Source organism: Gymnoscopelus microlampas, assembly GCF_963454915.1.
Source record: "Gymnoscopelus microlampas genome assembly, chromosome: 10".
Lineage (NCBI taxonomy): Eukaryota > Metazoa > Chordata > Actinopteri > Myctophiformes > Myctophidae > Gymnoscopelus > Gymnoscopelus microlampas.
The window spans coordinates 45,247,216-45,272,052 of NC_139947.1; the positions used below are offsets into that span (position 1 = coordinate 45,247,216).

General features: G+C 43.5%; 1 protein-coding gene across 5 annotated transcripts in view; it reads left to right on the forward strand.

Annotated features, from left to right (window-relative positions):
• The first annotated feature begins 445 nt into the window (after positions 1-445).
• tns2a (tensin 2a) overlaps positions 446-24,837 on the forward strand; it is a 65,864-nt gene continuing 41,472 nt past the window's right edge. For 2 of the 5 annotated variants that reach the window (XM_084069869.1, XM_084069871.1), the window contains exons 1-3: positions 447-737; positions 22,783-22,888; positions 23,319-23,356. In XM_084069869.1, coding sequence (XP_083925995.1) covers positions 609-737; positions 22,783-22,888; positions 23,319-23,356 — 273 coding nt within the window. In that variant the 5' untranslated portion in view covers positions 447-608. Of the gene's footprint in view, positions 738-11,586; positions 11,734-22,782; positions 22,889-23,318; positions 23,357-24,837 lie in introns of those variants that run through there. The other 3 variants (XM_084069870.1, XM_084069872.1, XM_084069873.1) reach the window with 3 other exon arrangements.

Genomic DNA, 24,837 nt, shown 5'->3' on the forward strand with positions numbered 1-24,837 from the left:
TGCGTAAGACAGGGTGCATGTGAGTTCAGAATGGAGTATTTGAGAAAGAGACAGGAGAGGAATGAAGAGAAAAGAAGATATGTGGAGTGGACAATCATGTTATAGCATAGAAAAGGTGTGTGTGCGCGTGTGTGTGTGTGTGTGTGTGTGTGTGTGTGTGTGTGTGTGTGTGTGTGTGTGTGTGTGTGTGTGTGTGTGTGTGTGTGTGTGTGTGTGTGTGTGTGTGTGTGTGTGTGTGTGTGTGTGTGTGTGTGTGTGTGTGTGTGTGTGTGTGTGTGTGTGTGTGTGACATAGAGGGTGGAGACAGAAGTGGGGTGTCTCCCCGCAGGCCAGTGTGGAACAAGGAGGGGGTGTTTTTTAAGTAAGTGCACGTTGTGAGACGGGGGGAGGGTGGTCGTGAGAGAGTGTGTACCCTTCGTCCCCTCGGCAGGACGAGCGAGACTGAGCGAGAGCCAGGAAAAGGGGACGGGCCTCTCCGTTCTCCAGCTGAGAAAAACAGCTGCCTGGGAACTGTGGGCTGCAGAACAGTGCCTGTTAGAGGACGAGGGGAAGAGGCGAGAGAGTGCGTGTGTGTGTGAGAGAGAGAGGTCTGGGCTCCGTCCATCTATATGGGTTGCAACCTGAGTTCGGACTGGTGCGGGGAGGACGAGGTTCAAGCGGTGGCAGTGGTCAGAAGCTCGTCTCTGAAGAGAAGGAGCTTGGAGAGGAGCGACAGTGGCAGAATGAGGCTTACCAAGGTCAGTGTGTGTGTGTGTGTGTGTGTGTGTGTGTGTGTGTGTGTGTGTGTGTGTGTGTGTGTGTGTGTGTGTGTGTGTGTGTGTGTGTGTGTGTGTGTGTGTGTGTGTGTGTATGAATTAATGTGAATTAATCTGTGCGACAAGTGGGCGTGCATGCTGTGTATGTGATTCTTGATTCAGTATGGGGCAGTTTTTTATCAAACACACACACACACACACACACACACACACACACACACACACACACACACACACACACACACACACACACACACACACACACACACACACACACACACACACACACACACACACACACACACACACAAACTAGCATGGAGTTTATCATGCTCACACAGGTATGTGTGCACATGCATACATACGGTCTGCATGCATATGGTCTTTCAGGAACATTCCCAGCAATTTCACAGCTTCGTGGTGCAAAACCAATGGCAAGACTGAGATGAGATGACTTGAGCTTTACTGCACTGGACAGCTTCTTCCATGTACTGTTGAAAGAAAGTACAAAAAACAACTACCTGGGCTGGCACAGCACAGCATATAAGCCGTTCTTTTAACATATTGGTTATGCCCACTTTCAGTATGAGAGATTTTAACTCAGTTTAAGGATCAATGAAGAGGTGTATATTTATGGGGCCAGGCTTCCAGCATGGACCCATATTGTTATTCGCATTATTCCATTTCTTCTTCTTCTTCTTCTTCTTCTTCTTCTTCTTCTTCTGCCGTTTTTGCCAGTTCTGGCTGAACCGTGCAGTCGCTTTTTATGAAACTCGGCCATATGGTAGATGGTCATGAAAAACGATCAAAAAATAAATCTCACAATCTTTCGTCAAAAGGTGGCGCTATAGCACTCAGTTGAAAATGACAACTTTGAACAGGTACAACTCATGCCCTGTTTCACCTACAGCCATGAAACTTCGATGCACACATGCGTCTCCTCATGCTGAACAACTTTCACACTCTGACTTTTGACCTCTGACCTTTAGATCTCCCACCATTTTGAATTATATGAAAAACAGTTAAAACCTATCTCCTCCTGGGATTTTTGAGTAATCTGCACGAAACTTTTTACACATGAACTTTGGACCTATACCAAAAAACGTTTGCAAAATATCTTCCATAAGTGAAAAAATGAAGCTTTAATGAGCCAATGAATATTGCAGTTTTATGACAATTATTCATCTGCCCCTAACACATACATGCAGACTTACCATTCTTTGAAACTTTGCAGAAATGTAAAGGGCCATTCCAAGTATCACTGAAACCAATCTTACTCCAATTGGTCAAACGGGGGCGCTATAGCAATTTTTTGAAAATTGAAACTTTAAACAGGCAAAAGTCATGCCTCGTTTGGCCGACAGCCATTAGACCTGCTTACACATGTGCCTTGACTAATGAGGAACACATCTATCACGTTGACCAGTAAGCACCGCCCTTAGATTGTCCGCAATCTTGAGCAGTTTGAAAAACACTTAAACCCAGGATTTTTCAGCTATTTGCGTGAAACTGTATGATCTGTGTGATCTCCTTTTTCACAGGTTCTTGTCTGTTGGTGGCTTCTCGCTTAAATGTGTGCCCCACAACCTGAAGGTCACCAGTTCAAGCCTCACTTGGTGCAGACTTCATCTAAGTTGCATTTCACACAACATGACTATCAATGAATACATCTGCAATTGTTAAAGATAACATGAAATACTTAATTGAGTGTTTTTTACATACAGCTGATCTACAATCTCACAACTTTTCAGATAGCAATGAGAGTATGTTTTTTCAATGTATAACATACTTCATTGTGAAAATAGCCAATGTACAATCTGACAACTTTTAATGGTTTGTGAGCTTGTAGATCGGCTACTTTCACTAATTTTGGTTCTGAGGAGATGTACAATTTCTTCATTGGTAAATGGTTTGTGAACGAGTGATCTTAGTGTTAGTGAAACAGGGGCTTGGGTCATGACAGAAGGCAAGAGTTTGTCATCCTCAACAGACAATATCAGCCTGGACAAAGATATAGCACTATAGGTAGTGTTGCAGCTACCTAAGAGTGCTTCATGACCGTAAGGTTGCCGGTTCAAGCCTCACTTGATGCAGACTCATTTAAGTTGAAATGCAAAAAACATGACTCAATCTATTCCGTTTCCATGGCGCTCTCTCTCTCTCTTCAATCTATTCCATTTCCATGTCTTTCTCTTCAATCTATTCCGTTTCCATGTATGTCTCTCTCTCTGTCTCTTCAATCTATTCCATTTGTCTCTCTCTATGTCTCTTCAATCTATTCCGTATCTATCTATCTATCTCTCTCTCTCTCTCTCTCTCTCTCTCTCTCTCTCTCTCTCTCTCTCTCTCTCTCTCTCTCTCTCTCTCTCTCTCTCTCTCTCTCTCTCTCTCTCTCTCTCTCTCTCTCTCTCTCTCTCTCTCTCTCTCTCTCTCTCTCTCTGAGGGGTGGCCATAGCTGAGTGGTTAGTGAGCCCGCCTAGGGAGCCAGAGACTCTGCTTGCCCCAGGTACGATTCCAGGCCAGGTCAGCAAATGTGTCGATAAAATGAAATGTGTCCCTGAGCAAGACTCTTAACCCCTAATTGCTCACAGGCACTCATTGGAAACAAGACCGCAAGGACTTTCATGAACTGACCTGTTAAAGGAATTATCATTTCTCTTTCTCTCTCCTGGCCCCATATTATCGCTGCTTGCAGCTATATTTTACCTTGCTATTAGACCCATATAGGACAATATTGAGATATATATTGAATATGAAGTTTTTACTTGCCTAATATTGAATCTGAGTCAAATGTCAAGTTCTGTTAATCCCTATGCCTTTTGGAAACTTGATGCTCAAGCGTATTCTTTGAGGGAGTGATGGAGACTTTCTGTAATTTACATGGAAGAGGCATTGGATAAAGGATACGATTGATTGGATTGTCTTCATGAATGTTTTTCTTTAAGAATGCACGTCTGGCCGGCTGTGGCCTTCTTATAAGATGATGTGCTAATAGATGATGGCATCTCTAAGCTGCGGCCACATCTGTCCAGATACAATAGTGCTGTTGTCATGGCCTCACCACTGCCAGGGAATTACCATAATGTAAACAGACAAAGAGTGGTCTTAAAGTGGTATGACTCTAGAACACACCTAACCATTTGTTAGATGTGTGTTCACGTGTGCAGGAGCAGGCGTGTACTTTTGCAGTAGTCCCAGTGCAATTTTGGCTTTGTGTGTGTACCGTATATGTGCACACAGTATACAAATATGCTGAATGCTTGTTTGGTTGTGTGTGTGTGTGTGTGTGTGTGTGTGTGTGTGTGTGTGTGTGTGTGTGTGTGTGTGTGTGTGTGTGTGTGTGTGTGTGTGTGTGTGTGTGTGTGTGTGTGTGTGTGTGTGTGTGTGTGTGTGTGTGTGTGTGTGTGTGTGTGTGTGTGTGTGTGTGTGTGTGTGTGTGTGAGAGAGAGAGAGAGAGAGAGAGAGAGAGAGAGAGTTCAAACCAATTTCAACCTGGCATCCCTGTTTTGGGCATGTCAGTATAGGCAAACTTTTTCAAAAATGTTCAAAGAATTAAAACAAAAAGGAAATTCCCCCTCAAAACAGAAAATAGCTCATCTCCTTTCTCCTGTCTATATGATAACATGTTGTGATGCAATGCATTGTGAGCTTATAGATCGGCTATTTTCGCTACGATGGAGTATGCTTAAGTGGTCAACTTTTTCTGTGCCCTTGCTTTTCCAAGTGTTTGTTGTTTGTGCATGCACGTGTGCATATCTGCTAGTCTGGTTTCGCTGTATAATACAGTCCCTAATGGTTCCCATCACATGCTGAGCAGCGTGGGAATGTGTAGCCCTCTGGTCTACGTCATGGTGCTGCAGCTGACCCCGCTGCATGGGTGTGGGAACCAGTGAGATCCCCTCTGACCATCTGAGAGGATGTGCTAGCTTCTTGTCCTCATCATCTTCATCTTTTTCTTCTTCTTCTTCTTCTTCTGCATAATGATGATCATCATCATCATCTTCATCTGCTTATTCTTCTTCTTCTTATTATTATTATTATTAATATGCTTCTTATTCTTTGACCTGCAGTTGATCCCAGCAGTCGAACTTGTGTTACATCACAATGGATTACATTCATATAGAACATTCTGTTGGAAAATCATCCCAGGGATGTTTTTCTTATCTGTTTTCATCTCGGGTGTTGTAACTTTTGGGCACTGTCCTTTTAGATCTGCAGTTTCTCACTCAAACAGAAAGCTGTCATAGTGCCATTATTTTATAATTATTTATTTTGATACATTTGGTTTGTTTAACTTACCATCTTTCAAAAACTACCATGGTTTATGCAAATGATATGCTTGTCATTATTTTGTAACAGGCTTTGTAAATGGCGATTACTCATTTTGGAATAAATCTCTGCGCTGGTGTTGTTTTACTATGATGTAAGGTCTCAGCTGAGTGGACACTGGATCTGGGAACAGTTGTTGATAGTCAGTAGTAGAACATCAATAAACAACCTTCTAAAAATGGCGTTGCCAGATAAACAGTCCTGAATAGCGTGACTCGTATAATGTCTGTCAACTGCTTTTGTTTTGCACATATGATTTTGATTCTCTTCCAACGCACCATGCTCTGGCGGGTGATGCAATATTCACTTGGGAGGAATATAATAAGAATGGTTTCCAGTAAAGAGAGGCCTAGGATGATTTTTTATGCTCTACTTGTGGTTCCAGTTGTCTGCCAACAATGCACAAATCTTGAATTCAAAATCAAGTATATTAGGTATATTCAAATTCAAATGTAATTTGGAACGTTTCATGCAAAACAAAACATACTGATATCCATACACAATAAAATCCACAGTGTTCATTTATCCATTTGTAAGAGTGTACAAATGTGCACTGAGGATTTCACTGTTTAAGCCATAGTAGACAAGTCAGATAGGGAAGACTGTGCTCTCTGCCAAGTCCAGGCAGAGAGCAGACACAGCATCCAGATCCAGATAAACAACGATCAAAGTTTGAAAGTTATTAACTGAATAATTTGGCAACTGGATCTATATTTATAAGACACAACCCCCATCCAATCTTTAACTGCTATGGAATGAACCAGTGATAGCTCAGGGGAAGCCTGTAATGAGACCAGGCTTGGTTTCTAACAAAACTGCATACTGTAGTTTTTGGCTCTGACCCTTTTATTATTGGTTGGCTGTAAGGTTGGTGATCTAGGAAGTACGTTTATGTTATGTTTTGTCCTGAGCTTTCGATTCTCAATTCTCATGGCTTTGCTAAATGCAGAAATATTATAGAGTATAGCACCGTGTGCGGGCATTAGCAAACCTTTGCACTGTTTACATACATGGTGGCTTGTAACAGTGGTGGTCTGGGAAGTCAAACGTATTCTACTACACAGGAAAATGTTTTCATGTGTAGTAGAATAGGTTCATTTGAGAGAATACAAATTGATAAATGAAGCAGTAACCAGTAGTTACTTTAATGAATAAATTGTATTTTACCCAATTTGTTTGGTAGAGTATGTTAATACTATACACATCTGTGGCTGGTCTCCCTACTCTTCCATTGAGAACATTTGACCTTGGTAGAGCACTTACTGGTGTAACAAGTAGCCCTGTCTGAAGCGCAATTGCCAATTGGGGATTCCCTCCCTAGCTGAGTGGTAGATGTTTGGTCTTCCATGCAGGAGACCTGGGTTGAATCAGGTGTTACAGTTGCAATGACCTCACCTCTGTCCGTCAGGAGAGGACATTAAAACCTATGTATTGCATTTAGATTTTACTAGATGTCAGCAAAATGGTCGAAGTGTAGAATTTAAAAACAACGACTCTTGGTTCCAAACCTTTAGTTTGTCCATGTGTATATAATTTCTATGTTTTGTCATTTAAATAGATTTAGTCAGAGCACGGCCTCCTTGATTCTGTGAAAATAATAGAGAGCTGAGGTTAGAGGCTGATTTTATATGCTCTTTACATGTATTTGTGTTGTACTTCCCTCGAATTCCCCATGAACAACAACAACAACTCTATGGCTGACCATAAAAACCCAAGAACCACAGGCATTCACTACAAACAACCTCTCAACAGGAAGTTACGCTGACCAGTCAAAGTAAAAAATACACCCCAACTGGGATCTAGAATAGAATTAACTTGAACTTAATAGCTGGCATTCAAGAATCAAGATCTTATTGTTACATCTTACTGTATATACAAGTACACAAGCGTAGAATTATATGGTTTTGGTTCCTCAGCATTGCAGCGGCATAACAACAATAACAAAACATGTACAGTATAAATAATAGCAACTAGTAAGAAAAATTGCAAAGTATGCACATTAGTCAAAGCACCATTTGAAGGTGCTGCGAAGGTTCCTACAGTATTTCAAAATATCATCCATCTTATTGTATGTACATTTATACAGTGTGCACATGTTTCTGTGTGATATTATGCAAAGTGTGCTAGAGAGCATGGTGTGTTTTTAGATATTGAGGCATGTGAGGCTACATGCAATAGCTATACTTCTGACATTGTCCACATATCCCAAATAGCAAATAGGCTAATTGTGTGCCCAAATCCAGATCCAGGGGGTGGCCGGAGTAGACGAGATTCCTGCGGCTCCAGAACAATGACCTGTCCCAAAGTCCAACCAGTATTTGAGGAATGCTCGTTTTGTGTATGTGGGGGTGGGTTGGGGGGGAGGGGGGTGGGGGGGGTCACATGAAAGGCAATGGTGGGAAGGGGGAAACACATAAACCTTCTCCTCTATCCAAAAATCTGCACAAAACCCCAACAAATACCAGCACCACCCTTTAAAGAAACACCTCACAGCGAATTACGCACCAGATATTTTCTTTCCGTTCACCCCCGCCCCCCCATAAAATGCCATTCCAAGACTGTGTTTTGAAAGAGTCTGTCTAGAGAATATTTGGTGTGTGTGTGTGTGTGTGTGTGTGTGTGTGTGCGTGCGTGCGCGTGCGTGTGCGTGTGTGTGTGTGTGTGTGTCGGGGGGGCCTGACAGCAAGAGGCAGGGTACCTGGCGTGGAAACGGTTCAGTGCTTTATTAAACTCCCGTCGACAATAAACGTAAACACTGTAATTCCCAGGATGCCTCCGAGCAGAGCTCAGTCTGGTTCCTCGTGTGCATGGGTGTGTGTGCTCATAACACCCATAGTTCTTTGTCTGTCTTTCTTCTCTCCAGCTCTCTCTCTCTGTTTCTGTCACTCTCTCACTTCTTACCCCCTCTCTTCACCCCACCACTCAACCCACCAACACACTCGCTCTCTCTCTCTCTCTCTCTCTCTCTCTCTCTCTCTCTCTCTCTCTCTCTCTCTCTCTCGCTCTCTCTCGCTCTTTCACTCCTTCAACAGCTGTAGCTTATCAGCCTTTGGCTTAGTGTGGTCTTACACAATCATTCCTCAAACTACACAGTCGCCTTTCTCCTCCTCTATCCCCTCCTCCCCTCATTTCCTCTTGGCCGTAGTTCCCACTCAGTCCACCCCTCTCTCATTTACCTCCATAGCGCTGCAAGCCTTTCCACTCCCTCGGCCCTCTAAATCCTCTGTTCTGCGCTCGCTAGACCAGAAGCACCTGGCAGACCAGCAGCTTTATATACCATGTCACAGTGGACCAGAGCAGATGATGTCCATCCTGTGTTGTTCAAACTAGTTCAGTTCTATGTTGAGTGATTATATGCATTATGTCGTGGTCGTCATGGAGCGTTTGGCCAGTACTGGCATAATTAATGCTGTGTTATGTCTACGTTTATTAGTCAGGCTGAAGGAACGTCTGTGTCTGGATAACCATCAGGCAAATGGCACACACCATTGATCACCCAATGGAGGGTGCCAGTTCTACCTGATTGGGCCTCACACAGCCGTGTCTCACATAGCCTTCCCTCAAGAGACAGAACCCCCCCCCCACACACACACACACACACACACACACACACACACATATACCAGCACTAGGCTACATTCATTTTTTTTTATCTGATGGTGCTGTGTGTAATTTGAGAACGTGACCAATGCTTTTTAAAGTCACTGTGGCTGAATCAAACGATATGCCCTCCCTTCCCTGCATGCACGGTCAACATGACCCCAAACCCCTGCACGTTACACACAGAAATACGCACACACGTGCTCTTTTTGTTCCCCCCTCCCCCCACTCTCAATTCTCACCAAGTATGTACTGCATTGGGCACTCCATATTTTCATCTTTCATCTTCATCTCTCTCTTTCTCTCTCCCATCCATTTATCTGCCATCACTTCCCGACTGCCCTCCTCCACTGCCTCTCAACACCACCCTCCCCTCCCATCAGCCCAAAAGGAAGTAAAAGAGAATTTCTTCACACAATCAACCCCCCCCCAAGAGACTCTTCCAGATCTATCCATTCGTACCTTTTTTTTTTCATTTAATATGAGCCGGAAATTCCAAGGTTGTGAGCTGTAGCCTGGACTGAATTATTCCACGTGTTGTTCTTGGGAATGGTTGCATGACTCACAGTCACATTCTACACTGATTGGTGGGGGATATATAGGCCTACAGTATATAGTACAGGCTGCATTCCATACCTGCAAATCAATCTCACACATATGGGAGCGACTAAGGGATTGTGGTAGCAGACGCAAACAATGTCCAGTGCATTAGTCTGAGGCTGGGGAATAGTGGGGCCTCTTGGAGGTAGAAAGACATGCATGCTACAAAGTTAGGCATACATACCACATACATAGCAGTCATATGTGCACATACACTTTTAAATCCTGAGTGTTAAAGATGCAATCCGTAACTTTCATGTCCTTCCCAGGATCTGAACCCGGGGATAACAGAGAGCTCATTTGGGAAGGCAAGATATTTCCCTTTGAATTTCATGCAATAACCTCTTGTCAACCATTAGTGGTCCTACTCAACCACAGGGTCTAAATGTTTCAATAGAAGAGCAGGGGGATCTCCAACCACTGCAGTTGGGTTAGATATATTGTATTAACATACTCTATCCTACAGATAGGTTACAATTTTATTCAGTTAAAAAAGTTATGGATTGCAGCTTTAATGATGATACAAGGTTTCTGCACAACAGCAACGCTGTGCAAGTTTTGCAAAGATTTAATTAAATAGGCCCTGGTTAATTTGGTTACATTTGTATAAGGGTTACAAATGGAAAAATGAACATCAATGATTTGACTATGAACTAAATGCATAATCATGTTTATTCATATGCACATACAGACTATTACCAGCTCAGTGGCCTTGTGGTTAGAATGTCAGCTCCGAGATTTGGAGGTCGGTTCAATCCTCGGCCGGGTCATAGCAAAGACTATAAAAATGGGCCAATGCCTCCGTGGATTGGATTGGATTGGAAGTAAGTCTCTGTGCCATGCAGGGTTAACTTGTACTTGTACATCAAGCTGCCTCACGCTACAGAAACAGGAGATAGGCTTCTGCCCTAGGGACCATATGGCTCGGGAACCGTTGGTTGGTTACTTTAGATACAAACTAAGATCTTCAGCCTCATTAAACCAATTTAATTGCGTAACAATGCTGTTCTCACTTATGAGGGATGAACCCCCCTTTTTTTTAAAACACGAAAAACAAAAACAGAAACACAAGCCTGTCTGTATCCAGAGCCTTCATCAGATGGACAGCTGTCCATGGCCCCAAGCCCTTAGGGATCCACTGGGCCCCATGTAAATTGCCAACAGTGGACCAATTATTTTCAAACAATAAATCTGGCTCATAATTACCAGGGCCAAGACTTGTCCTTGGCCCTGTAAATGCTTGCCTTTCACTGAGACACTGACTTAAGGCTTAGAGAGTGTCTCTCTGAGCACCAATAACTCTCCCCTGTTGCAGTTCTCACGTTTCACCACTTGGTGCTGCTGCTAACACACCACCGTTCAGCAGTGTTGTTTCAGGTTCTCATCTCGGGGACCACCTGAGTTCTGGCAAGGCTGCTGTTCAGAGTGACATCATCTCTTTACATTTCTCTACTACTGTTTCTGTAGATAGAGAGAAAGATGAGAGACTGCTTCTGAATTTCAAAGACTACAGTGACACTGACAAAACCTGGACTTGACTAATATTGATATAGGCTACCATTTAACTTTAGGACATTCCATATTTTCTGCCTTAATGACTTCATGTGTTTTTAACCAAATCTCACCAGTGGTGGAAAAAGTACTCACATTTTCTACTTAAGTAGAAGTATCAATACTGCAATGCAGAAATACTCTGATACAAGAAAAAGTCCAGAAAAACTTACTTGAGTAAGTACAAAAGTATTGGTGTCAAAATGTACTTAAAGAAGTACACCAGCAGAATGTCCTATTTCACAAGTTTTCAAATGTATAAAAACCTTTTGAAAACGAGCTTGTAGTTCGGCTGTTTTCAAATGGTCAAAAAGTACAGTATATGGTTGAGTGGTTAATGCATGTAACTAAAGTTGTCAAATAATTGTAGAGGAGTAAAAGTACAATATTTGCCTCTGGGATGTAGTGGAGTAAGTAAAGGTACAGAAAATTGGAAAAACTCCAGTAAAGTAAAAACAAATACCTCAAAATTGTACTTAAGTACAGTATTTGAGTAAATTTACTTAGTTACTTTACACCACTGGACTACATGGGCCCTGTCCGGTGGGCTACTCTACTCATGCTGGTTAACGTGCGTCGATGGAAATACTTGACTTGCCCCCCCTAGAAATTACACCTTAGTTCTGTAATCCATCCAATCCCGGACGAATATCTCCACTCTCCCCTCTCAGAACGGACCAATCAGGGATGGGGATTCCAGTAATACAATTCCCACACATGTTTTTTTTTGTTGCTCCGTGTCGCTCCACCCCATCCTACAGTCGCACAACGAACTGGAGTAAAGAAAACAAGTTATCTCATAGTCGGCAAACTGTGTTATGGGTGGACTAGGCTTCCACGGAATGAGAGTCAACTTTTGAACCAAATAGGCTACACAGAATTAAGTACAATGAGTAAGGTAAGTTCCAAAATGTGATGTGTGTTGTTTTTCAAGTTATTATCCTGTTTTTTCTTTCCAAGGTTTTGTTTTTGATTCTTCTACTGTTTAACAGAAGTGATGTGTTGATAAGTGGTATGGATCCACTTCATCATGCTTTAACTGCTTTCATGCGTTTATTCTTCTGATCTTGGTGTTCCGCGCTCTTACTGCGCACACTGGCTCTGTGTAGACCACTGCTTCCCAAACAGTGGGTCGGGACCCATGTTGGCGTCGCGGACCAATTTTTATGGGTTGCGAGTAAATATACCCTTTTCGTTTCTTACATTTTGTTTTTAATTATTATTATTTCAAAATATTTTAAAAACTCACACTTTTCCATAAATTAAACAACAAAAAAGATGAGTTTCTAGATCTGCTATTTTCACTAGTTTGGGTCCCGGGCAAACATTTGATTTGGGTCTTGAGAAAAAAGGTTTGGGAACCACTGCTGTAGACAGTGGCGCAGTCAACAACACTACTGTAGACATGAACAACTTTTAACTGTTAAAAGTTTGGAGCCCTCTCAAAACTTTATCAACATTTAACCCAGGCTCTACATTTCACTGTAACCAGCTTGTGCTTTACCCGCGTCTCTAAAGCTAACATTACAGCCACGTTTACTGCGTATCTGGCTTTGATGGCGCAAGGTATCATCACCATGTCTTCTGTCCTATTAGCGCTGATGGCAGACGTAATCACCCTCCCGTCTCCATCCCTACTGTGTTGCGTCACGAGTAACTCAATCTAGATTGTAAAGTTAAATGATGCTGATGCTGAGTTTAAAGAGATGGGCTGCGTATTGTATTTACTGTAGGCCTACCTGTGAGATGAGATCGGTGCACGCGTCGCGCACCATTTAATGATCAGGAGGTGACGGTAAGGCAGGCACGTGTACGTGCAGCGTCATGAGTAAATTGTCAAAGGGGGCTTTATTGGGGGAAAGGCCTGATTGATTGATTGATTGATTGATTGATTGATTGATTGATTGATTGATTGACTGTTTGCAAAAAGGTACAGTGGTATGATTATACAAATGGTGCTAAAAGTATAACACAAAAAGCTTTGAGGGCTTGTTTACATTGTGGTCCTGTGTATTCAATTCATTGAGACATTTGAAGACAGGCCTACAATAATATACAATAAAATGCAAGACATCATCTATACTAATAGCAATAAATAAAAAAAAGTACAGTAAACATTTGGGGGGTGGGGGGGGGTCATTTCTGGTGTTAAGCTTGGATTTTTTTCAGGGACCAGTTACAAATTGCAGATAGGTGCTCTTTTATGGCGATTTTGAAGGTGCACGTGCACCTGTGCACGTTACACGTACGTCTGAGTGTAGTTCTGACTGTAGTGCGCACGCATCATGCACGGATGGTGTGTAATATGCATCATGTGCGTGCATTTACAAACATATACGTTTCACATGTCAACCCATCAAGGCAGACTTCCCTATCAGGTTCTCATAGTATTAATAGAGTTCCTTCCCTACTCCACAACGGAGGGTTGACAGCAGGAAAGCAGCCATGGATTAATAACAAGATAACATTGTCTCTCCTCCCTAACCTTTCCTTCAGGGCTGATAACAGTGTGGTCGTTAATGGATTTCTCCTGTATGAACAATATTTCATGTTTTGGTAGACAAGAAGGGGTGAGTTTTGTATTTTCATTGGCCTTCTATAGCTGGAAGTGTGCTCCATACGTTACTTGAGTTTTTCCCCCTCGTCGTTTCGTCTAGAGGCCTGACACACACTCAGCACTGGCTCCAAATCAGTTGTTAACTTGTCATGTTCGCATCTCACTGAAGTCCATACATTGTGCATCGTGTCTGCAGTAGTACTGCAGGGCTTTCCATACAATTCCTTACAGTGCTACCAAGCCTTGACTGTTGGCTGCTCCCATCGTTTCCTCAAAATATTACACAGAATAGATGAATAAACCCCCAGCATGAGACGATGTAAAAGGGTGAAGTTGCCTTCATTGTAATCTCTCAAGACAGATTCAGAGCTCAAATTCATTTTTTTTGCCGATGGGTTCCCAGATTGCCTTCATTGTGGATGGGAATTGGTAAATGAGACTAGAACAACATGGATATCAGTTTTTGACTTTTAGGAACTGCAGTAGTGGATGGAGCCAAAGTTAACAGCGATATTAACTGACCAAATGATCTGCGTTGTCTTGAATGTTAGCTCTGGGTAGCCCTGATAGGAGGATGACAGCTTTGTCTGTTTTGAAACAACAGGGCTGAAATGAAGTTAGTCACCAATGAGATGGTAGAGATTAGACATGGTGGTGTGGTGAGTCTTCATACTGGATGCCCAGCAGAAGTTCATTAGCGAGCAGTCGTCATGGTGCATCTGCTGTAGAGCCGTGATGACTGTGTGTGTGTGTGTGTGTGTGTGTGTGTGTGTGTGTGTGTGTGTGTGTGTGTGTGTGTGTTGTTAGAGCCGTAGGGACCGGAAGTGTGTCATGGCGTCACACTGACCTCACCTCTGGAACAGGCTGTCTCTGTTCCCTTGACTGCCTGTCCCACCCTTTAGACATAAACACACACACACACACACACACACACACACACACACACACACACACACACACACACACACACACACACACACACACACACACACACACACACACAACAGTACATGCCAGAGGATGTGGCACATGTACGCAAGTAACAGCCATTACAGAATTAGCATCCATTATCTTTTCATCTGGCAGCAGATGGTGCAGTTCATTCCTGTTGTCTGTTCTGGGAAAGTAGCGTATTTCTAACCCTATGTAACACTTGGTTGGCACTGACCTTTATGTAAGCTTGTATAGTTGGAAGGGAAATGGTCTTGTACACCACAAGCATGGTTTCGGCGTTGTATATTTGTCTTTTTAAAGTCATTATTTGGTGTTTTTGAGCCATTATTTGATAGGTAGAGTGGAGAGACATAACATTAGAGGTTAGTGACATGCTGCAAATGGTCCGTCCGGGAATCAAACCAAAGACTTGGGATCGGGACACCCCAAATGGGCATAGTAATTGATGATCAAATAGTCCTAAGGGAAACTTCAGAAATACTTAACATTTCATAGCAAAAGGTCAGGTGGGAATTGGGAAACCTTTCCCATTTTAACTGATGGTCAATTATGTAATTCCTCCCAGGGAGAAACCATCTTTTCCCCCTTAGGAAGATACACCAAGACTGTTATTGCAGCTGATGGACAATCAACACATTCTTTTATGGGAAAAAACGAGAGAGAAGGATCTCAGAATGATCTAGAGACATTTTATTTCCCATTCTGACAGATGGACATATTTCCCATTAGAATGGATGGACAATCCCAGTATTCTTCCAGGGGCCGGAGAATAACGCGACCTCCCCCTCAAGGACAGCTTATATCCGTGGCCTCAGAGGCCTTCTGCAGCCGAGGGCGAGGTCAGTGGGTCCAGAGCTGATGTACCACTAGTACCGAACAATGTCCATCATTGTCTAAATATCATGACTATTTATAGAGTGAAGAGAGTTTCCAGGAGGTGTGTGTATATAGGGAACGGGGAGAGATGTGTGTGTGTGTATGTGGGGGTGTGGGGGGTACACACGCGTACATGCATCTGTCATGCTTGGGTGGATGTGAGTAGCAGCATCATGTGTGTGGGTGTGTGTAAGGAATTACAGCACATGTTCGTGCACTATGCCCATTCATAAGTGCATGATTAACCACTAGAACCCTAGCGTCCCTATTCTTGGGTGAAGATATTTGGTGTAGATCGAAAAGAGACTCCGGTCAACTAAGTATATAGGGTTTAGGTGGTTAAATCCTTGCTTTTACAGTATACGTGTGTGTGTGCGTGTGTGTGTGTGTGTGTGTGTGTGTGTGTGTGTGTGTGTGTGTGTGTGTGTGTGTGTGTGTGTCTTGCATCTCTACGTGTTCACCCCTCCCATGGTCAATCCTGCTACTGTTCTTTGATGGCTGGGTGGACTCTGCAGTGAGGAAGAGGGAGGGATTTCTTGTTAGAAAGCATCTCTTTGACTTCATAACCCCCAGTTTCTTTGCCAGACGGCAAAAAATATAAGAACAGGACCTTCTTGTGTGCGGCATATGTTTAATGGAGGTGGGGGCTGTCCTGGAATACTGGGGATTCTGGCAGGGAAGAGGAAGGGGTAACTTGTCCTGAGTTACACTGACGGTCTCCTGCTACTGATACATGTTTGCACGTGAGTGTGTGTGTATGGCTTACCATGTGTTTATCTCTGTGCACTGCAGCGCACGTTGTATGGAGGTTTTGTTTTTCCTTTTCGTAGGGTCACAGGTAGCCGTTTACAACGGAAACAGAGGTGGGTCCCAGCTGGTGGTGCTTAAAGGAAACAAGTACGTAGCTAAGTAGGCTAGAGTGTGCGGCTGATGATGCCAGACTGTGGAGAACTTGGGTTGGCTCTTCATTAGCAGTGGTCTCTGTGCTTGGGAGATGGATAGTTTGCTGAAAACTGGGAGAATTTGATTGTGGAAATGTGCAATGACTGTGTAAGTGTTTCGATTTTTGTCAAATGTTACAGCCCTTATGTGGGTGTTCTTTCTACCAAATAGATTAACGAATTACATTGCTCAACGCTTATTCTAAATATTTATATATTTATGTATTCCTCTCTGTCTGTTTCTCTGTCTGTTTCTCTGTCTCTCTTTGTCTCTCTGTCTCTGTCTCTCTCTGTCTGTCTGTCTGTCTGTCTGTCTGTCTGTCTGTCTGTCTGTCTGTCTGTCTGTCTGTCTGTCGATCTCTCTCTCTCTCTCTGTTTTTGCAAACTAGAGGTTGCATAACAACCACCAATAATGTCTTTATTAACTTAGAGACACATTGAATAACACACAAATAAGACACATGTCTTACCGGAGCAGGACATTTTTTATCCATTACAGCGGCCCACAGTAATTGCTATCATGAGCTCTGGGCCTGGCCTCGCAGGTTGCTTTTTACTGAGAGTCCACCAGCCATTCTCTGCTCTCTCTGTTAAAGTTGTTGACTGTGTCCACTGGCCAGTCTGGAGGATTTCTCTGTTGAACTCACTCCAGCTGAGTCAGAGGCAGAGCCTGGTTTGCGGTACTGTTCTCTGTACATACTGTAGTCTTATAATCTGGATTCTTCCTTTTAGTTGAGGCTGAATATACAGTGGTCGCCCTTTGTGGGAGAAACCCCAGTCCCTGCCAACCTACCCGGCATTAGTTGTGTAGGACTTTCAAAAATATTTCCTCTCAAGGCCTCTAACCATAGTAGAGCAGCAGTGCAGTATACATGGAAAAGGCTGTGATATGTGCTGTGACGTTGCCACGCTGCCAAGATGAACTCATGTGGAAATGCTAACATGGTTAAGCCACGTAATATAGTAGAGTAATGACATCTATCTATAAATGCATGGAATCTGTGGAATCCCTGCATAGCTTGAGAACCGTCAAACCGATCAGCTTCAGACTTGCCTTGTGTATCGCTGAGGACCCGGGGTGATCTGCTGAGTATATAGAAGTCGGTCAGATCGGCGGTTGTCCAGAAATACTGTAACTATAAATCCAAAAATCTGGGAGCAGACAGATACTGTGCCCCTTCTATGCCCGTATACTGTATGGAGATCTCTGTATCTGTCCGTCTGTCTTTTATGCCCATATATGGAGATTCCTGATGTTATCAATATGATGTCATAGCACTGACGAAGACCCTAGGACCGAAACGTTTGCTACTTTTTTGCACCCCTCACTTTGAGCACAGAGCACTTTATGAACATGTTAAAATAAAATAAATACTATTTTCTTAGTCTAAGGAGTCTTCCTTAATAGTTTATGCAGAGAGCGAGTCTTTTTCTGACAGTTTTCCTTTATGTTTTTGAGACCACCGCACCTGCAGTCAACCCTGAACAAAGGACAAAGAAGGGTGCAACAGTTTACCCTGTACTTTTGTGTCATACTGCTGATATCATAGACTAGCCTAAAAAAATACCATGATAAAAGAGGACTGCACTAAGTCCTTTGACACCGGGTACAACAGGTACTCGGACAACGGGTACAGCAGATGTCACATAACCAGGGGGGCTTGCATTCCCAAAGACCATTGTTCCCAACGGGCACCGGCTTGGTCCAAATACAAAATTAGAACACTGAAAATTGACCAAATGGACCAATACAGATCCTTACAGGTCCATTTTTGTTCAGAAATAAATGAACACTCTGGATTTTAGTGTCACAAGATTTTCAGGCCTCTGCCTCGCCTTAAAATCTAAGTGGTCTCCATCTGGGCATGTTATGTTTGTGATGCCCACCCACAGTCCTCACCGTCCACCCACCGTCCACCCACAAGGCAATTTAATACTGAGCTTACTGAGTGATGTACTAAGTGCCAAATCATTTGTGTTTTGCTAGGACTTAAACCTGTGATTTTGCGAATAATTGATTTGCGGTTTGGGACTATAGCTACTCAACAACGGATCACAATTGTTATTATATTAAAACGGAGACTCCATAGATGGCTACGTCTGCACAACTTTATCATTACATCACTTGGCCGTACTGATGTCTTTGATAACAGTCGGCTACTGATCTCGCTGTCCGGCGTCGTATGGGAGCAGCAGTCAGTGTCCAGCCATCGTAAGACCTCATACAACCTTCAGTAGCAGGGTCATATATCACTGTCTGACCATGATTGCATGTGGTCTGGCTATATGGCAGCCATGATTGTGTCTGAAACAGAAGGAATGCTGCCAGCCTCTCCTCTATGTGTTTATCTCCCAGCCCACAGCACCACTGTGGCTGCGCTGGCAGTAATTGGGTTACTGTATTTAAACTCATCGCAGGCTCTGCACAGGAAGCATGGGGCACGCAGAGCTGATATGCACATTCTTGTGATTGCAGCATGTTGATGAACAAACACACACAAGACGATTGGCAGTGTTCATGAACACGGATACATTTACACATACTGTTTGCATGTACATGCAAGACCACTCGTTATTACGTGCATGGGTGTTCACATGACCACAAGACACAGTTTCCCAGACACACGCATGTATAGCATGCATGTGTATGTACAGACATACACATGCACACACACTTAAATCCTAATAGATTTCTGAAAAACGCATGTTGCTATATGCTCAAACTTTTTCATGTCAAGGACCGCCCAAAATGTCAAGTATTTTGCCGCCGACCCCCATCTCAAAATATTTAGTTTCAGGGACCCCTAGAAGCTAAGATTTGAGTTCCAAATATTCACTTTAAAAATACATATATTCAAAGATTTGAACACATTTTCATGATTTTCCAAAAAATAGCAGATCTACAAGCTCATAGTACGGCACTCAGTGCCACGCTATGAGCGTGTATGTCTGCTATTTTTGAATAGCCATTAACATTCTGGCTACTGCCCACAAGTTTGATGTAAACATATCAGACAATTCCTCTTAATTGCAATCACTTATACTAGCTGAGTTTGTCAATACTAGGCATTAATGATCAATGAGCGTTGTGGTCGAGGCCATGAGGGACTGAGGGGAAACAAGACTCAACATGGCTCCATCGGGACAGGAGGGGAAGGAGAAGGGAGGCCAGTTTTGTTTGGCACTCAGGCAAGGGTGGAACAGGATTTTCAGACAGAGCTAGGAAGAGAGGCCCAGGTGAGGGGATGCAGACCGACTCCCCCAAACCACAGCACTTAACACAGTAACGCACTGTTTCTCAACGTCTGTTCCAGGGACCACCAGGGGTCCAAATGGACCCTTACGGGTCTGTAACGCTGGGAGTGTACATTTGGTTCCATTTGTACACTCTCATAATTAAATGAACACTGGGGATTTTACAGTGTAAATTGCAGTCCCAGAGATAAAAAATCTCTCAATGGGGGTCCGTGGAATTATGCATATCAAACTGGGGGGTCCTTGAAATTAAAAGGTTGCGAATCACTGCAGTAACGGCCTCCCCCAAGTCACCCACCATTGCCACTGCAGTGGTCCACTGTCATGTACAGTAGTAGTGCGCTGTGTCTGTGTACATTTAGCAGGCAGTAGAAGAAACTTCCCTGGACTGTATCCATCCCTTAATTGCCCCCCTGCCACCCCCCCCCCCCTCTTCTTTCTTTTATGTCTTTCTCTGGAAACAATGAAAACTAATTTCACCCACTGTTTTACACCTGTAAACCTGTGATGTGACAATAAAGACGATTCTGAATACTTGCCTATTCTAATGACAAGCCCAAAATAGGGATGCTACGTGCTAGGGTTAAAGTGGTTCAAATAAAAATAAAACAGACATAACATTCTGTTATAGCACTTGCATTTCCAACCAGCACCTACAATGCTTCGCACAAACATACTGTAGAGTAGAAGGCTAGCAGCAGTGAACAGGGTTGGTAGGGACTGGGAGTGATGATGCCAGGCAGGCAGCTGTCCAAACACTGCCCGGTCGATCCAACAGAGCCAGAACAGAAGATGTTAATAATGGAAAAGTGCGCAAACAGCCACCCCCTCTCCCCCTTTTTTTTTACTGGAGAGGAAAAGCACACAGAGGAAACAAAAGTCTTCTATGTGTTTGCTATCAGTTTGATTTCCCACAGCAATGAGAACACAATTTCAAGATTCCATATCTATTCATAAGAGCATTACTGTATGTTGCGTTAGTTACCGATACTGCTGCTGCATTAATGAACTGATGATGGTAATGATTGTGTGTGTGTGTGTGTGTGTGTGTGTGTGTGTGTGTGTGCGCGCGCGTGCACACGCGTGTGTGTGTGCATGGCCATGTGTAAGCACATATCTTACAATAAATGCGTTAAATCGTTCACTATCGTGAGAACCGTCCGACTGACCGGCTTCAAACTTTAGCGCGCGTCGCCAGCCACCCGATGGAGTGCCGCGCCGGTGTCGAGTCGTTGGATAGGCGCTTGTTCAGAACCGCCGATCCGACCGATACGCCCATATATAGGCATATATGGCTGGAGAGATCTGGCTGTCCAGAACCGCAGATCCGACAGCTATGTCCATATATGGTCATGCGCATTTATGGTCATATACTGATGACATCAGGAATCTCCACATAAGGGCATAAAAGCGACACAGGCAGACGGGTGTATTCTGCCAACTTGCATCTTTCCCGAGTAGGCCGGTTCCCAACGGGCAACCAGTCTAGTCTTTATGAAAGAACGCACAAGGTTTGGGCACAAGCATGGCAACAATGTGTCATAACTACCAACTCATATCCGCACGGCGGTACTCTTACGTCATGGGGGAGTTGAATGCTGTACAGTGTACACCGATGACATTGCACATAATAGAAGGGTTCTTGCATTCACATGCGCCTCCATTCTGTCCCTTTCTCGCATTCTGTTTCTCCCCCTTATTATCTGTTCATGCGTGCAACATGCTAAGCTGTCCCCCTACTTAGCCTTGATCCTGGCCCGGGTGTTCTCATGTTTAAAAGGGTCCACAGAGTCACGTCAGCCTAATGGCCCTGCGGGGCTGATCCCATGTTGGGAAACAAAGCGACTACCCAACTGTTGCACTTTTCCTCTTTCATGTCAACACACACACACACACACACACACACACACACACACACACACACACACACACACACACACACACACACACACACACACAAAAATTAGCGACCAGAGATATAAATAATACTTTCATTGAGAAGAAGGCTGAACTACGTTCGCAACCAACTATATACATAGTGCAAATAGCAGTCATAATTATGTGGTGAACTATAACAATTCTGAGCTCGCTAAAATCACATAACATACAATTTGTTTAAGGAGGTTGTGCAAAGATATTTTCCAAAAATACTGTATGTGCTCTGTTGGTGAGCGGGTATTCACAGGTTAAAGAAGGTTGACCTGGTAGTTGGGTCATTGTTCAGAGCTCTGATAGCCTGAGGGAAAAAGGCTCTTTATGTCTTTCTCTGGTGGCTTTGTGGCAGCGCAGGCAAGGCGTTTGCAGGACTGCAGCAGCATAAACAGAAAAGGCAGTTTTTACAATTTGTTTTGCCATTTGTAATTATAAACCGAAACAAGGTGCATTTTTTAGCACGAATAAAATCATCAACCTGTATGAATGAGGGATCACCAAAATAAACGTTTTATGTGAAGTAATTGCGACGGGATTTCGTATCATTTATTTGCGTCGCTCCTGGTGTGTAATGACCTTAACCATAAAAACAATGTTTCTCTTGTGAGTAGTGAGGACCTCACAATTCACAAGGCAATTTGTTGAACTTTACTATACTTGTGGGTACACTTTGCTATAGACAAGCACACATACAGTACCTGTACTGACACACACATGCTGTATATATTTGACTTTATCATACACACTCTGATCCCTCCCCACACACACACACACTCAGTTTATTATACACACGCCACACGTACACAGTACACACACACACACACACACACACACACACACACACACACACACACACACACACACACACACACACACACACACACACACACACACACACACACACACACACACACACACAAATATGCAGGATTATGGTGGTCTGGGCGGGAACCACAAGGATTAGTACTAGAAGACAGTTACACAACCAGAACAGAGGTACAGCAGGCAGGTATAAAGAGTGCGCACGAGCATGCACGCACACACACACACACGCACGCACGCACGCACGCACACGCGCACGCACACGCACACGCACACGCACACGCACACGCACACGCACACGCACACGCACATGCACATGCACATGCACACCTTGTTCCACCTCATACATTTTTGTTCTATTCCTCTTTTGATGAGAGGAGATTAGGTCAGTCCACATCGTGCGTTTTGTTGTCACCTTGTCAAAGAAAAAGCAAGATGCTGTGTAGAAACCATGAGAGTGCTGTCAGCACAGATTGTACATTTGTCAAGTCAAACTCTTGGAAACAGGTCCAACATGGATTCTTGGCCACAACAGACTTATTCAGCACTTCTCGTCATGTACTGTAGTTGTAACAGAGTGTGCATTTGTGTGTGTGTTTGTGTGTTGCAGGCGGGGAAGGGGGAGCCTCACGTCTTCAAGGAGAAGACGTTCAAGAAGAAACGTCAGTGCAGCGTGTGTCGCCAGAGCGTAGACAACGTGGGCTCCTTCTGCCGAGGTGAGGCTCTGTCTCTGTGTATTTACATACAAATCAGGTAGATAGAGTGACTGATACATAATATTAATAATGGTCAAACTTGCTGCTTGTGTATTGACAAAACAGCTCTGGTATATTGAATGTAGCTCAAAGTGTGCTCTAAATTCATCATTGTTCATATTATCACACAACAGCAATTTTGCTCGTGTGTTGGGAAACCACAGATAATAATGGCCAGCGTAAGAATATGGTCAGTTATGACTGATTAAAATGTAAAAACAAGATACATATGCAGAGAGAATTGAGAATGTAATTATTAGAATAATCAAACAAATTAATTTCTTATCTCCTTTTCATTCCTACCCCACGTCCTTCCTCTGTCTTTCCCTCCTTCCTTTCTTCCCTCCTCCTCCCCCCTCTTGTCCTCCCCCTCTTGTCTTTCTCCTCCTAGTATGCAAGACAGCCACTCACAGGAAGTGCGAGGCCAAGGTAAGGAACAGTCTTGCCCCTGCACTGCCCAGATATACTTCCTGTTGTTGTAAGCCTGACTGACCCAATGAAAATTGCATAGTGAACAGCATTTAATTTGTAAGGATTTGAAACATAAAAGCGATGATACAAAACATTGGTAGCATAATAGAGGTTGATGCGCTATGTTGTCTTTTTCTTGTTGGGGAAACATTGGAATATTTGGTCCAAAACAGTATGCTCAAAACTGTTACTTTTCAGGAAATGGAAAAAAAATACCTGTGTTCTATAGAATATGATTATTATTTAGTCACAAGCTCTTGGCGTCCCTATTTTGGGCTGGTCATTATAGGCAAAAATGTCAAGATATTTTGAAAGTAGTCAATCTACAAGTATAAAGAAATCATAAAAACATGAAATGTGGAGATACAAAGTTTCTTCCTGACGGTACCTGATAAGCAGAGTTCTCTGGTGTTGGGATCAGTGCTGGAAGGAAGTTATAGCCTTGTACACAAATATTGATCAGGCTACCCCAGATCACAGGCAGAACAAGAAGTGCACTTTTAAATTACGTGGTGGTGCCCTCGACATTTCAGCAGCTCATTATGTCCGCCAGGGTGTGAAAAAACAGAAACGATGCTGTGAGCTGCAACAGCAACGTCAGTCTTGAATTCTCCGCTGATGTGAATGCAGCTCTGTTCCGTGAGCCACGGCCACATCCCACATTGCTGCAGCCTCTGTGAAAGGGACATTTATGTACGGATGGGGCAGAATGAATAGATGTAGAGATGCAGAAATGGAGGGCTGGGCTGGGGAGAATGCCAACCATGGCTGTAGGGCAAAGGGAGGTGGGGGGGGGGGGGGTATTCAAGAAGCTGAGGCAGAGTTAGAGACTTGGCAGGCAGTGGGTGAAAGAGCATGCGCCAAGCATCCAGGGCAGAAAGCAAAAGGATGAGGCATCCCGTCGCAGTCCCCTGTCTTGTCTCTCATCTATGGGGAGTGGAGAGTTCAAGGATAAAGGGATGGCGTTGACAGTGGAAGAGCAATAAAATTGCATTGGGGCTGCAGGGTCTTCAGTACAACTTACTATAGATAGTTATCTTCAGATGGAGGAATTCCCTAACTTCCCTCTTTGAAGTTTATTTTATTCTGAACTTTTTATTTGGACCATATGCTGGAAGTGAAAAAAGCCAACACGAAAGGTTCTTGTTTCATTGTTTTCTACCGAAAATGGCCCAAAACCTCTTCATGTACAAAGCCACTAAGAACAGGTCTTCTTCTGCTTTAGGATCACAAACCACTCATTTGGCCTTCGCTATACAGTATAAGATGATAGATAAACGAGTGTCCGCATTGCACTCGGATGTGTACATACTTATCTTTAGTAACTTTCTTTTTACTAGTAAAAGAAAAGGTTAGGCGGGTAGAATTTATCATCTACTGTACCAGACATTTGGCTCGTGAGCTAAAGTTAATTTTGGACCCTGGCGGTAGTTATCCAC